At 55.3% G+C, this 15,400-nt stretch overlaps 2 protein-coding genes across 2 annotated transcripts; one reads left to right on the top strand and one right to left on the bottom strand.

Annotated features, from left to right (window-relative positions):
- The first annotated feature begins 899 nt into the window (after positions 1 to 899).
- On the top strand, positions 900 to 6,165 carry PTGDR2 (prostaglandin D2 receptor 2). The gene is made up of 2 exons (XM_006061702.4): positions 900 to 1,043; positions 3,369 to 6,165. Exons 1-2 carry the CDS (start codon positions 1,037 to 1,039, stop codon positions 4,595 to 4,597), a joined length of 1,236 nt encoding a protein of 411 aa, XP_006061764.1. The 5' UTR covers positions 900 to 1,036; the 3' UTR covers positions 4,598 to 6,165.
- On the bottom strand, positions 6,027 to 14,783 carry CCDC86 (coiled-coil domain containing 86). The gene is made up of 4 exons (XM_006061701.4): positions 13,936 to 14,783; positions 8,878 to 9,007; positions 7,089 to 7,163; positions 6,027 to 6,911 (listed from the first exon to the last, which is right to left on the bottom strand). Exons 1-4 carry the CDS (start codon positions 14,673 to 14,675, stop codon positions 6,792 to 6,794), a joined length of 1,065 nt encoding a protein of 354 aa, XP_006061763.2. The 5' UTR covers positions 14,676 to 14,783; the 3' UTR covers positions 6,027 to 6,791.
- Between the last annotated feature and the right edge of the window lie 617 nt (positions 14,784 to 15,400).

Here is a 15,400-nt window from a genome sequence, read left to right as displayed (position 1 = left end):
CTGAGGTTGGAGAAAGAGTCCTGACCTCAGGAAGCTTGGTCAGCAAAAGGAGGTCAATCATTTCATCTGTGGGGTCTGAGCCCAGACCTTTTTATTATTATTTTGGCCTCCCCCGCATGGTTTGTGGGGTTTTTAGTTTCCTGACCAGGGATTGAATCTGGGCCCTTGGCAGTGAGAACTGGACCATTAGGGAATTCCCAGTCCATTTGAAATAAAAGCTGTATTGCCCTTGCCCAACAGTCTATACCCATTTTTCTCCCAAAGGGAAGAAACCTGATTTTTATGAGCACCTACTGTGTGCTGGCTCTGTTGTGAATGAGGGCACCTGGTCAGCCTGGGAGGAGACACTGTCACTATTGGTCACAGATGGCCAAGCAGGGACAGGCAAGGGGAAGTGGCTTACCTCCTGGCTAGGACTGTGGGCATCCTGGACAGCCAGACCCATGCTCTTACCACAGCCCCACCCTGCCTTCCTGGCCATAGAGCCCTCGGGGCCACTTCACAGAGTGCCCCTAACCCTGGCCCCTGAGCTGCCTGCGCACATGGCAGGAGCCACATGAGTTTCTTTCCTGAGGGTGATGGGGTCAGGGGACCCCATCAGGGAGGGAAGTCCAGGATAGGACAGATGGACAGGACACCCTTCTCCTCAAGCACTTCTCCTAAACACCTGCCACTCTCAAAATGAACACAGGCTCACACTTTCTGCCCTGCACCTATTTCTCCATGTGCACTTACATTTGACCCTGGGCTTTTGCAAAATCGCCTTTGTAAAGAGAGACAGGAAGAGCTGGGCTGCTGGCAGTTACGTCCAGTCCCCATCAATGGAGATGGATGTTACTTGAACACCAGTGTAATAGCTCACTCTCTAGCTGTCTCCGCCTCCCCCCGCACCCCTCCCCTAAATATACACGCACTGACTCTGGGGCTAACAGCTATTTCCTCCCTCAGCCTCCCTCCCCTCTGTCTGCCTGCCCACTGCCTCCTGTCTGCCTCGAGGAGCTGACTGCCTCCGGGGCTGGAATCCTGTGTGCCCTCTATGCCAGGTAAGGAGACGGTGGCTCTGGGGCTGGGCAGCCTCAGTGCCTTCTCTGGACCCAGGAGAGAGGGCATAGTTTCATCAGGGGAGAGGACTGTTACCAGCTAGGATGGCAGAGAGTAGTGTTTACCGAAGACTGGAGGGGACTTACTGCTCTGAGGAGGGAAGGACCACAGTTCCTTAGGTAATTACTAGACAGCAGTCACAGTGATAGACCATTAAAGCTTCTTTTTCAAGACTCAGGAGTCATCTGGGTGGAAGGGTTCCAAGAGCGGGTCCTAAGGTAACAGACCCCAAATTCACCCAGCGAGGAAGTCAAGGAGCTGGGATTCAAAGCCAGGTCTCTGACACCAAAAACCTAGTGTTCTCTGCCCCCAGACCTCTGTCAAAACAGGATCCTTGCTGCTAGGCTTCCTGAGAATCCTGGGAGGCTGGGGGCCAGGCTCTGTCAGCCAGAAGGTCCATTCTGGCTCAGACCCCAGGGAACAGCAGGACATGTTTTCACAGCATCCTCGGGGGACTTAGACGGGGCTAAAGGGAACGTTTCAGCACAGGGAGGGTCTGGCATGTGTGTGTTTGCTGGGAGTGGAGTTCCTGCAGCCCCCCTTTCCTGGCAGCTGAGGGACACTGGGTAAGATATTTGCTCCTCTGAACCTCTGTTTCCTCTTCTGAAAAATGGGGTCTCACCGGGTCATTGTGAGTGTAATTGCTCTGCAGACTCTAGAACTTGGGAAATTCTAGGGTTCTAGGGAGCAACAGCTCCCCTCCTCATACCTGCAGGTCCCCAGCTCCAAGTGCCTCACCTGTCAAGGAAATTCTAGTTTGATATCCTGGGCCCTCATCCTATGAAGGACCGTGGTCCCCAGAGAAGGGTGTGGATTTTCTCATCCTGGCCAAAAGTGTCTCCTGTGGAAAGATGGATAGTGAAGACCACCCCCCCGACCCCGCTTTGCTTTTCCTTCTTTCCCTCCATCACCTCATGCTTAGAGCTCAGAGGCAGAGGAAAGAGAACAGACTGAGTGCTAAACTCTTGTTTCTCCACCTGCCTGTGTTATTTGGGAAATTTTGGGCAAGTGATGCAAACACTTGGGTCTCAGTTTCCTCATCTGCAAAAATGGGATGGAGAGAAGTACCAGCCTCTTTCTTCTAGAGCCATGAGCAGGAGAACACTTACATAAAGGACCTACCACGGCTCCTAGCATGTTGTGGGGGCCCAGGACAATCCAACTTCCTGCCCCCTGCTACCCTGCTGACCTCCTGCAGGCAGCCTCCCACCCCAACCTCTCTGCCCTCACTGATCTCCACTGGCTCCACTTTGGGTGGTCCTGGATTCTTGATGAGGCTGTGGATCTGCACTTCTGGGATGTCTGCACATCTGGCCAGAGGCTGGCTTCTCCAGCACTTACCTAAGTAGTTGCTCAATAAAGAGCTGTTGAATGAGTATGTAAGTGAGTGAATAAATGAATGAATCAGGCTGGGTTTCCTGGAACTGGCAGAGTGCTTGTGGCCGCCCCTGGGCAGGGGAGAGGTCTTTTGGCCCTACTGGGCCTCCAGAGCCCAAATCTGGTAGTTCCTCCTGCCCAGCTCTCTCCCTGCTCTTATCTTATTTCCTCTTCAACTATCAAAGGGGGGGTTGCTTCCACTGTTTGCAGCCACACACCCAATCAACCACCACTGTAGGAGTGAAGGGCAGGAAGATCTGCAGGGAGGCAAGGTCTGGGGGGTGCTAGGGGTGGGTGGAGGGAAGGCACCCCTTAAAGGCACAGACTCCTTCCCTTCCCGGCCCCCAGCCCAGTTGAATCCTCCTGCCCTTTATGGGAGCCTAACTCATGCCCCAGTGCTCTGGGGATTGGGAAAAGTGAGTCCCACCTGGCCTGACCTTGGTACCTATTTCTCCAATTGATCTTAGATTATCTACTTAATCACGCCATTGATATAGTGCTTACTTGTGCTTACTCTTGCTTGAAATGCCTATAATGGTTGTTGTTGTTGTTTAGTCGCTAAGTCGTGTCCAACTCTTTTGCAACCCCACAGACTGTAGCCAACCAGGCTCCTCTGTCCATGGGATTTCCCAGGCAAGAATACTGGAGCGGGTTGCCATTTCCTTCTCCAGGGAATCTTCCCAGCCCAGGGATTTAAACCATGTCTCCCATTGGTAGGTGGATTCTTTACCACTGAGCCACCAGGGCAGCCCCTGAAATGCTTATATACTTATTAATTTATTTAATTCTCCCAACAACCCTATAACCTAGACACAGTCCCATATCCTGGCCAGGCTCCCCCGTTGCCCAGAACTGCCCCCCACCACAGCGCCTCTTCCTCTCTGCCGCAGAGCCCACCATGTTGGCCAATGTCACGACGAAGCCGCTCTGTCCCCTCCTGGAGCAGATGAGCCACCTCCAAAGCCACAGCAACTCCAGCATCCGCTACATGGACCACGTGTCGGTGCTGCTGCATGGGCTGGCCTCGCTGCTGGGCCTGGTGGAGAACGGACTCATTCTCTTCGTGGTGGGCTGCCGCATGCGCCAGACCGTGGTCACCACCTGGGTGCTGCACCTGGCCCTGTCCGACCTGCTGGCTACAGCCTCCCTGCCCTTTTTCACCTACTTCCTGGCCGTGGGCCACTCCTGGAAGCTGGGCACCACCTTCTGCAAGCTACACTCCTCCATCTTCTTCCTCAACATGTTTGCCAGCGGCTTCCTGCTCAGCGCCATCAGCCTGGACCGCTGCCTGCAGGTGGTACGGCCCGTGTGGGCGCAGAACCACCGCACGGTGGCCGCGGCCCACAAGGTCTGCCTGGCGCTCTGGGTCCTGGCCGTGATCAACACTGTGCCCTACTTCGTGTTCCGGGACACCATCCCGCGGCTGGACGGGCGCATCATGTGTTACTACAACGTGCTGCTCCTGAGCCCTGGGCCGGACCGCAATGCCACGTGCGACTCGCGCCAGACGGCCCTGGCCGTCAGCAAGTTCCTGCTGGCCTTCGCCGTGCCGCTGGCCATCATCGCCTCGAGCCACTTGGCTGTGAGCGCACAGTTGCGCCACCGCGGCCGCCGGCGGTCCAGCCGCTTCGTGCGCTTGGTGGCGGCCGTGGTGGCTGCCTTCGCGCTCTGCTGGGGCCCCTACCACGTGTTCAGCGTGATGGAGGCTCGGGCGCACGCTAACCCTTCGCTGCGGCCGCTCGTGTGGCGCGGGCTGCCCTTCGTCACCAGCCTGGCCTTCATCAACAGCGTGATCAACCCGCTGCTCTACGTGCTCACCTGCCCCGACGTGCTGCGCAAGCTGCGGCGCTCGCTGCGGAGCGTGCTGGAGAGCGTGCTGGTGGACGACAGCGACCTGGCCGCCGGGGGCAGTAACCGCCGCCGCCGCCGCGCCTCCTCCACCAACGCCTCGGCTTCCTCCTTCTCTGAGAGCAGCGGCCACCGCCTGCATGCGCTCTGGCCCGCGCGCCTGCTCGACTGGCTGCGGGGCGACCGCGCGGCGCCCCCGCAGAGGGACCGCACCCCATCCCAGGACGAGCGGGGCCCCCTGAACCGGGCGCTGAGCACCACCTCGGGGTAGGAGGCGCGGACCCGAATAGCCCGGCTTCAGAACCATTCCATTCTCTCCGGGGAGGCAGGGGCTGGGAACGATCGCGCGTAGTAGCTTCCCCAGGGCCCGGACGTCCAAATGTAGATACCCCGGCTCTTAGTCTAAGGGAGGCTAAGGAATCTATCTGCGTGTTAAAGCCCCCCATGTGACTCAGCGAATTCTTTTCAGAAAAGAAGTGAGTTAAAGCAGTGCTTCTCAATTATTATCTCAATCTCAATTATTGCGCGGGAGTTATCCAGGGATTCTGTCTGATTGACCTGGCCCGGCCGAGGGCGTGCGGCGGGGCTGGGGAGGGGGGTGCGACTGAAATTCCGTGTTTCCAACAAGTTCCCAAGAGTAATGCGAGGCTAAAACCCCAAGACGTCTCAAGCTAGGGTAGTGGATACACGGGACGCATCTCCCTGGAGCTATTTTAGCAGGTGATGGGTGAGGTCGAGTTTTACATTAAACCAGTCATGTAGTTTTGGAGCAGAAAGTGAGAGTAAAGGTTTGGTAAGTGCTGTTTGGGGCTAACCTTTTCACTGTGGTCGTTTAGGTGTCATTTACTGACCTATATACGCTTTATCTCAGTCTGGGGAAGAGGGTCAAGTTCTATTAGCCACACTTTTTATTGATACCATGTGCAAATTGCAGTGCAGGAAGGTTAAATAACCTGCCCAACATAGAGGATCTGCATACTAACCATTGGCATTTACCTGTTCAATTACTATTAGTATGTGAAAGAGTCCCCCTAACCCCCACCCCATACCCAAGGTCCCTAAGATAGTAGCTGCGTGGGAGCCCCCATCTCTGTCTGCCCCAGCACTGCCCAAAATAGCAAAAGCAAGGGGTGCTATGGTCAAATGTTCGGGAAACCTGGGCTAAAGTACAGTGAGTATCTGTACTGAGGTCTGTAGTGTTTGAATGTGCCTGGCAACCTCTGAGACCACAGCCTTTTTCTGAGCTCACCTGATGTATGTGTCGGCCTTCAGTTCCGTGGGATGCCCTCCGGGCAATGCTGGTAACCCCCAGATCTGTGCATCCCTCTCCTCCTGACCTCACAGGGGCTGCACCTCTGACCCTCAGTTGGCAGGTGCGAGGGGTAACTTACTGCAGCACCTCCACTATCCTGTCTGTTTGGCTCAGCATCCCAGGCCTGGTGCATTTGGTGCAGTACACGCCTGGCTGATGGAATACCCATGGAAGAGCCGGGTGAGAAACTTCTGGGACATGGTTCAGGGCTCCCTGTACTACCACCTGCAGCTGGGCTCCCAGTGTTGATTCATTTGTTCCCATGCTAGGCAAACTGAACAGTTGATGGACAGCTGACTAAACAGACATCCCATCCTGATGCCTCACCCATGTTCCCTCCTTCCTGCTCCCTTGCTTCACTCAGCACTTGGCACCATCTGACACATGATACACTTTAGTTGTTCATTATGTTTTATCCATCAGAATGAAAGCTCCTTGAAGGCAGGGACTTTTGTCTGTATTCCCTGCCACCTGGAATTGTGCTGGCACACAGCAGGTGTTCAATAAAGATTTTTTGCTAGAGACTGGATGGCATGAATTAATCAGATTTCTGGGGGCTTCTGCAGAGTCTGAGACAGGAAAGGGGGAGATAGAGAGACACTGCCCCCCTCCCCCGCCCCCGGCAAAACACCTCCCTTACAACAACCTTAACTGTTGCAAAGTGTGGTGGAGTTCGATTTAGTCTCCTGGGTGACAGGGTCAGTGGGCTGCAGAGGGATCCAAAACAGCCTTTGGAAAGGTTCAGCAGGGAGCTAGATTCCTGACTTCCAGTCTCCTGGCCTGGGTTGGACCCAAGACCCTGAGACAGAGCCCACACATACTGGGGAGTCGCCCTCCAGTCTTCAGCTCCCTGAGGAAGCAGAAATTACTCAGTTTGAAGGCACTTGGAGAGAAGAGGGCAGTGGTCGGGAGTAGGGGGGAGGAGAGGGCTGACCCTTTTCTAAAAGTCTTCCAATCTCTGTTCCAGGCTCCGTCCTCCCCACAGAGACCTGCTCGATGGCCCTCGAAGGCTCAGAGCCCCGGCTTGGGTGGAGCCCCTGTTTGGGAGCCACGGAGCCAGAGTGCTGGGTCAGCGGAGGCATGTGGCCAGTGGCCCGGGGGCTGCTGTGTGTGACACGGTGGTTAGCCACCTAAGGCCTTGGCTGTCCTGAGCTCAGACCTTGGTGGCCGGCCGCTGTGGCGGCTGCTTCTGCAGATGGGCCAGAGTGTCCCGCTTCTCGATGGATCGCAGCTGCTGCTTCTTCGCCCGCTTGAGCTTGGCAGGGTTTCGGATCTGGGAATGGTTGAGGGGAGGGCATCAGTGTGGCTGGGCTCTCCACCCCATTCCCCGAGGAAAGGGAGGTCACTGCGGGGGCCTGGGATCATGGCATGAACGGGGGCCATGGGGGAGGGGCGCCAGGGTGTCTGGAACCCAACATCCAGCCTATCCCCCAGGCAGGACGACACTCACCACTTGGACGATCTCCGCCTTCCGCTCGTTCTCCAGGCGGCGTCTCAGGTTCTCGGCACGGCGTTCCTTCTTCTCCTGGATACAAAGGGGATGGAAGTATGTATGGGTCTGGGTGCTGAGGTGGCCCTGGTCTCAGAGGCAATGAGAGCTGAGAGAATTCCCAGGGAGGAGGGCCAAAGGGCCACTTATCCCAGCTCCCAGTTGCTCCTGGTGCTGTGGGGGTGGAGAGCCAGCGAGGAACTGTCCCTGTGCCCGTGGGACCACCACCCAGAGGCCTGCTGTAGCAGGAAGTTCCTGACTATACCTGAGAAGTGGGTACCTGATCAGGTCTAAGACATGGGTGGTACCCCACCTGAAAACTCGGGCTCACATGGACAGTGGTCCTTTGCACCATGCCTCTCATCAACTGCCCCCCAGGGAGAAGGGATCACTGGCCCTTCCCCTCATTTCTATCCTTTCAGCGTCCGCCTCCTCCTTGAAGTCCACGAGCCCCTAGAATGCAAGGGCAAGGGCGAGGGCTGGCTTCCCAAGAGTCACCCCGGTGCAGGGCTAGGAAGGGCGAAGGCTACAGAGAAGAGACCCCAGAGCAATCTGGGTCAGTCTGAATCCTGACTCTGCTACTTCCTAAATGGGTGACTTTGGCTAAGTGGTTTAAGCTCTGGGTCTCTACCTCCTATCTTTAAGGTGAAGATGTGATTACATAAGATTGCTTTGAGGACTAAATGAACGAATACATACACAGGGCTTGGAACAGTACCGGCCCACTGGGGACACTTAGAAGGTGAATCTAGATGGAGTCTTCCTCCGGAATGGCTACGCTGACTACTGTCCCTGGTAGTCAGGGGCAGGGATGGCAGCCTCAAGGCTGTGTGTGGTCAGGGGCCTCTTTAGGCTTTGGCAACTCAAGGTAGAAGGGGTGGCCTGGGCCCGTGGGGAGAAAAGAGAAGTGACACCTGAGCTCCCCAGAGGCTGGGGAAGGTCTGGCTGGGGGCTGGGCAGGGGCACCTCTGAAGAGGACAGTGACAAGGTTCTGTCTTGCCCAAGAGGGAGCCAGGGCCGCACAGGAAGTGAGATAAGGCCCCAGTACACGGCGGCAGCCACACCATCTGCAGGGTCTCTGCCACAGGAGCTGAGCTGGGGCGACTCAAGGCGGGGGACAGATGACTGAGTGACTGGCCCACCTCTCCCTTTGAGGGCGGGCAGGGACCACAAGCTGGGGACGAGGTGTCTGACTCTCTGGGGGCCCCTGAGACCCCTGGGTGAGTGAGGTCCCCTTGATCACTCTGCTGCTGGTAAACCAACACTAGCACCCTGCTCTCTCTGGGTGCTGCCTGCTGGTGCTTCCTGGAGACTAAAGAGATTGGGCGTGAACCTCTAACGGGATATTTGTGGCCTTGGGTTGGGCATCAGGGAGGAGCTGGAGGATTCTGCAGGCAGCCTTCTCTGCTGATGTGTGGGAGCTATGTCTCAGAGGACACTGGCAACAACACCCAGGATAAAGCCTCCGATTCGTCAGCCCTTCCCATCAGAGCAGGTCCAGGGCAGGGACCCCCAAGCCCATCTCACTGAATGCTCTGATCACCAGTGAGGGCCCCTGGGGCTCACATAAGCCTCCTGGCTAAATGTGATGTTCCCCTGGGCTTCCCTACCCTGGGGTCCTGGACCGTGCTCCTGCTTCTGGTCCAGCTCCCTGTCTTCCCAAGGTCTCTGGGTTAGAGGACAGTTCCTCTCCCCACCTGATCCTGTTATAGCCAACACCCGCTCAGCCCCCGCCCGGCCCGCCCCTTACCTGCCGGCGCCGCTCCTTCTCCTCCTCCAGGTGCCGGGCAAAGTCCTTGGCCAGCTTCCTCTCCTGCCGGTCCTTCATCTTCCGCTGCCAGGATGTGTGCAGGGGCTTGTCCTGAACCATCTGGGAAAACCTGGACGGGGGAGCGGGCGTTCAAGGAGCCGGTGCAATGCCTGCTTCCCTCCCTCCTCTCGGCTCTGGGCCTTCTTCCCCAGAACCCAGTCAGAATCACCTCCCCACCTGCCAGCTTCCCGGGCAGTTGACCGTCCGGGCCTGGGGCAGGAAAGGGCCCCCAGTCACACCCAAGGCTATTTCTGAAGCCCTTGTTATGTGCCTGAGGTGGGTACTCTCATTCTATCCACTTTACAGAGGTGCTGACCAAGGCTCAGAGAGGTTAAATAATTGCTCCGGGTCATCCTGCTCCTGAGGAGCAGTCTGTGATCAAGAGTCCAGGCCAAACGGCCTCTGCTACCAAGCTCCACTGCTCTGGCCAAGCACAGGGGGCCTGAGTGTGGACACCTCTGGAGCAGGGTTCACTCCCTACCGGGGTGCCCGTTTCATCTCAGAACATGTGAATGGTCACGGTCCCTTGCAGTGATTCAGAGTCTCTCTTCCCAGCAGGGGCAATGTGAACACAGAGTGGGAGCTAGGCAACATCAGGGAAGAATGGATATTCTAGAGAGTGACAGTGACAAGGTCACAGGAGGAGTGAGATCACTTCTGTAAGAACACCACCAGGATCTAGGGGTTGGATGACCTATGTAGGATATGCTGTAAAATCTCCCAGGAAAAAGGAAAAACACTTTAAGGAGTAAGAAGGAACGAGTAACAAGACCAGGAAAATGCTAAGGGCTGCCTAGACTGGTGATGTGGGCCTGGGGGTTTCTGCAACCATGCCCCTCCCCTTTCTTTTTTCCTGAAGGATTTGAAACCTTGGGTGCGGGTGTCCCACGGGCCTTCTTTCCTTCTCAGCAGATCCTTTCGTAGTGGCCTTTCCACCTCCCTCAATAATTTCTTGACTTTCCAGAGCTCCTGTTTATCTGCATCCACTATATCACAGCCCAAGTGGTCACAGTAAGCAGGGCTCTGAAGGCTGCAGTGGGCACTGCGCACAGGCCCCACTCCCACCCCCAGGGAAGGCTCAATACTGCTCTTCCAGTTCATCTCTACCCCTGCCTGCTCCCTAGGAGTCTGGCACATACAGCCTGGACCCTGACCCCAGGCCTGTCCATCCTCAGCCTGCTTCCTCCCTCCCCAGTTCTGCCTGCCCCACCCCAGCCCACCCCCAAATGCTCCCTGTCGCCCTCCCCAAGGGCCTGCTGCATGGACTCCCTCCCTGCCCTTACAGCTGGGCATCTCAGACTGGGGCACCAGGCCCCCGAAGGAACAAGGCAGAAGGGAGCCGGACACACGGAGCCTCAGGCAGGACTTGTGCTGCATCACCCTGGGGCGGCGGTCAGGCAGACCCTTCTGTAGCGGTGGAGACGCCCTTTATCTACGCTGGTCAATCAGGGAGCGTTGAGTCACACTGGCTGCTGAGCATTTGAAAGGTGGCTGGTGACCAGGAAACTGAATTTTGAACTTGAATTGTACGCTATTTAAATTTAAACAGCCATAGGTGACTGATGGCTAAGACACTGAGGCAGTGCAGTCTCATAGTACTGCTTTTACCTGGAGGTTGAAGGAAGGCAGGCGTGGATCCACCACTTACTACCTGTGTGACAGTGGGCCAGGCAGCCTCTCTGAGTCTGTGTTACCTGGAGACGAGGGCCATTGCCATTGCAAAGGGTGGTAGGAGGGTTAGTGGCTCTCGGCCGGAGAAGCACTTAGCCCAGTGCTTTGCACACAGTAGGTGCTCAGTGAATCCACCCTTTAGAGATGGGAGCTGGCTCACTCAGGGAAGACTGGGCAGAAGGGGGCATTGGGCCTGGACACGGGAGGTGGGCCTTCCCAGCCTTGGCTGCCTCCCTCAAACCCCCCCCACCCCCACCCCTCCGCAACTGTAGCAGGTGCTGGCCTCCCCACCACCCCCCCACCCACCTTATGGTCTTGGGGCTCACTCACCAACCGCCAGAGCTGCTTCCTCAAAGATCCAAAACACCCATTCCACCGCCCTTCTGGCCCTTATCCACAGGTCTGGTGCAGTTTCTGAAGGTGCTTTAATTCTACCACAGCAGCTTCCTTTCTGGTCTCCCTGCTCTCGCCCCTGCCCTCAGAACAGTCTGTCCTCCACAGGCCACACCGGTCCTCCCAGAGGTCAGATTGCATCACTCTTTTGCTCAATACTTCCCATGGCTCCATTGCGCACTTGGGTCCCTACAAGGACCCGCATGACCTGGCCCCGTGACCCCTCTGACCACTCTCCTCCTATGGCACCCCTACTGCCCACTGATGAGGCCTCTGGACTGTTTCTCAAACATGGGAGCACAGGCTTGCTTCTGGACTTCCTGTTCCCCTTGCATGGATACTCTTCCGATATGTTCATTCAAGCCTCTGCTCACATCCCCGGGGCAGTGAAGTTATCTCCAATCACTGTGACAACGGCCCACACTATCTGCTCTTTTACTTGTTACTGACATACTATGTGTTGGTTACCCGTTTCTCACAACCAGAATGTTTTGTTTACAGCCACGCTTACCCCTAGACCCTAGCTCGATGCAATGTAAATTGGTTAAATGAATGAACTACCTTTTGTTTTCATTCATCTACTTGTTCATCTCAGTGTCTAGCATGTGCTGGGCTCAGCCATTAGAGGTAAATCCCCACTTTCTTGAAGCCTCTGGTCTAGAGGGGAAGCTGGCAGCCCACAAGAATCACACAACTAAACAAGCATTTGTGCAAGTTGTGGTGTTAACAAAAGAGAAGTACAATGACAACACATAGCTTGAGGACTTGACCCTTGTTGGGTTGGAAAAAGAGGGCTTTTCCCAGGGAGCGATGTTTAAGCTGAGCCCTGAGAGATGAGCAGGGATTGGCCAGGGGGACAGCCTTTCAATAGAAGAACAGTATGTGCAAAGGTCCTGAGCTGGGAGACAGCATCACCCACAGGGGCACACGGAGGGGAGGTCAGTGTGAGAGATGCTCAGTGATGGCGGAGGAGAGGAAGAAGTCTGGAGCATGTCTCCAGGCAAACAACAGGAAGTCAGGAAGGATTTCATGCAGTGAACTGGGACAAAATACCGTTTCTCTCGCTTCTTGGTATCCTCTGCTGAGCCTGTTCGTGGGTGCAGGCAGCCCCCTCTTGCTCAGCAAGCTCATCTCCCCCCTCCACCTCCCAAGTACCAGGATCCTACACTCAACTTGCTCATCACCCTCTTCCCACCAGAACCAGCCTCTTCATCTGGTCCTGCCTGACCATCAGTGGCCCCAGCATTCTCTGGGACCTGCTGGCATCAATGTGGAGGGGCAATGCCACCACCCACTTCTCCAAGTCCAACAGTCCAAAGTCTCTGATTGGTGACTTGTAGGAAATTACTCCCTGTTTTAGATTCTTCTCCATTTAATGCGGGAGGGGAATAATTCCCACTGCCTTGGGCTTCAGGGGATTCAGCAATATGACATCTGCAAAAGGCCTAGCACACAAAGCATGATATACAGTCAATTCTTAGTAAATTTCTGCTTCTTCCTTAAAATCACTGCCTTCCCCGTGGTCCCTCACTGTCACAAGTTCCTGCCTGCCAAGTGATTTTAAGTCTTGTCTGACTCTTGTGTGACTCCATGGACTGTAGCCCGCCAGGCTCCTTTGTCCATAGGATTTCCCAGGACCTCTCCTTACTGGCAACCTAAACACTTCCTTAATCAGCTGAGCCTCTTTGTTCCTTCATTCAACAAGCATTTAACTGAGTACTCACTGCCTGCAGCACAGAAAGACATGACCTCATGCCCACACTTTAGAAGGGATAGTTAGGGAAGTTAGGGATTGACATGCACACACTGCTGTATTTAAAATGGATAGCCCCAAGGACCTATTGTATAGCACAGGGAACTCTGCTCAATATTATGTCACAACCTAAATGGGGAAAGAATTTGAAAAAGAATGGATACAGGTATATGTATAACTCAATCACTTTGCTGTACACCTCAGACTAACACAACATTGTTAATCAACTATACTCCAATAAAAAATTAAAAGAAAAAAGAAGGTTGCAATCCAGTGCAAGGGGGATCTACAGAGCATAGGTAAAAGGCTTTCATGCAGATTTCGGAGTCAGACTTCATGCAGACTTCAGAGTCAGTGCCTCTACCACTCATTTAGCCTCCCTGAGCCAAGAGGTCCTCACATGTAAAATGAGGATAATCCTAATGCCTGCTGTTTTCAGAGAGCTGATGGGCAGACTAAATGCCAAGATGCATGCTGGTCCCTGTTTGAAAGGCCCGTCCCCTGGACAATAGGTACTAGAATGCTTAGTAGCATCCTTTATGCTGCTGCTGCTGCTGCTAAGTCGCTTCAGTCATGTCTGACTCTGTGCGACCCCATAGACAGCAGCCCACCAGGCTCCGCCGTCCCTGGAATTCTCTAGGCAAGATCACTGGAGTGGGTTGCCATTTCCTTCTCCAATGCATGAAACTGAAAAGTGAAAGTGAAGTCGCTCAGTCGTGTCCGACCCTCAGCGACCCCATGGACTGCAGCCCATCAGGCTCCTCCGTCCATGGGGTTTTCCAGGCAAGAGTACTGGAGTAGGATGCCATCGCCTTCTCCGAGCATCCTTTATACTAGGTGCCTATTAACGCCTTTATTAAAACGGCAAATAACTGTAATGGATGTTGGTCAATGAAGACCTCCCTTGCTGGTTACTTGCTTCTGTCCCATTATTAGAGAAGGCGGAGACAAGGATAAAATTGTGTTGAATGAACACAGACAGGAGAGTGCTATCCAGGGGTCCTTTGAGGGCACCCCTGCCTGAGATCTCAGTGCATTTTACCACATTCGGGTTATAATGACCTGTTTGTGTGACTTCCCACTGATGTGAGCTCTGTTTTACCCATGGCCTATCTCCAGACTGCACCCAGGCCCCAGCACCACACAAAACCCCAATGCTGCCCTGTTGTCCCCCACTTCACCTCTTCTTTGAGCGGTCCTTCCACACCCGCCCAGACTTGGGCTTCCCCTTCGGGATTACAGGAACCTCCTCCTTCGGCTTCTTGGACGCTGGGGCCTGGGCCGAAGAACCTTCTCGCTTCTTTGGCGCGGGGCCTTCTCTCGCCGGGTCCCCAGCTGCAGGTGGCTTGTTCGGTTCATGCTGATCCCGTGGGGAGCCGGGCGACCGCGGTGTCAGCTCCTGCAGTGGTTTCGAGGGCTCGGGACCGGGTGCTTTCTGACCAGGGAAAGGCTCTAGTGAACCTGAGTCCTGCTGCAACTGATGTCGAGGGCATCCCGGGGTCGGCTCCTCCTTACTCTTGAGCAACTCCGAGTCCGCTTCTCCTTGGTTCTGGGAGAACTTTGGTGACTCCTCACTTGGCTTTGGCTGAAGTAGGTGGGATTCAGGACTCGATTCCGGCTGATTTTGGGGAAAATTCAGGCCTGGATCTCGGTGACCTTGGGGGGACCCTGAGTCCAGCTCTGGCTGCTTTCGAGGGGACCCCAAGGCTGGCCCGTTCCGCAGACTGGGTGATCCTGGGCTTGTCTCCGGCTGACGACTAGGAGATCCCAGGCCTGGTGGAGACCTAGGCTCCCCCGTTTCTTTTGGGTTCGACTCGAACTCCACAAGGGCCCGTCTCACCCGCAAAACTGAGGTGGGGTTCTCCGGGGATTCAGGCTTTAGGCCTTCCAGCCGCCGGCTGCGTCTCAGCGGCGTATCCATGGCTCCAGGACCAACTCCGAGCCCACGTGCAGCCTCCGGGACTACCGGCGCCGTCCTATGACGTCAGAAGTCGCCACGTCTGTGCCTGGCAAGAGAGGCTATTGCCGCAAAGGCCATGTTGGTGATGGGCGAAGAGGAGTGGGTGGAGTCCGGGGTTGGGCTGGGGTGGGGCCTGGGCTCACTAGGTGCATGCGCAAAGCGCATTGGCGCATTTACTTGAGATTGACGAGTCCCAGATAAAGACCCGCAGTTGCTTTTCCTAAGAACCCGGTCTCCTGGGTAAGAGAATGTGCAGGCGGAAAAAGGAAGCGAGGGACCCATTTTTGGAAGACAAGAGGATTGGGAAAACATCCAGGGAATCTGAAGGCAAGGCTGGATGGAAACTTTACCGCTAACTCACTCCTGTGCAATTGGACAGGGGTCCTCGATTTTCTCATTTGTACAAAATGTGGATGCTTTTGCACTAGTTTGGTCCTGTCGGGTACTCCTGACAGCCAGAGTGCGTGGTAGCTGGCGGATCCTGGAAGTGGGAAATTTCTTAAGTCCTGAATTGTGTGTTAAATGTAATACTTGACTTCCCTGGGTCCAGTGGTTAAGACTCAGAGTTTCCACTGCAGCGGGCACGAATTCCGTCCCTCATCCCTGAAGGGGAAACTAAGATCCCTCATGCTGAGTGGTGCTGCCCCCCAAAAAGAAAGTGTAATCCTTGCTTTCTCTTCTCCCAT

This window comes from Bubalus bubalis, chromosome 5 (genome assembly GCF_019923935.1).
Source record: "Bubalus bubalis isolate 160015118507 breed Murrah chromosome 5, NDDB_SH_1, whole genome shotgun sequence".
Lineage (NCBI taxonomy): Eukaryota > Metazoa > Chordata > Mammalia > Artiodactyla > Bovidae > Bubalus > Bubalus bubalis.
The sequence above is the reverse complement of the archived record's forward strand: the minus strand, read 5'-3'. Positions and strand labels throughout refer to the sequence as shown.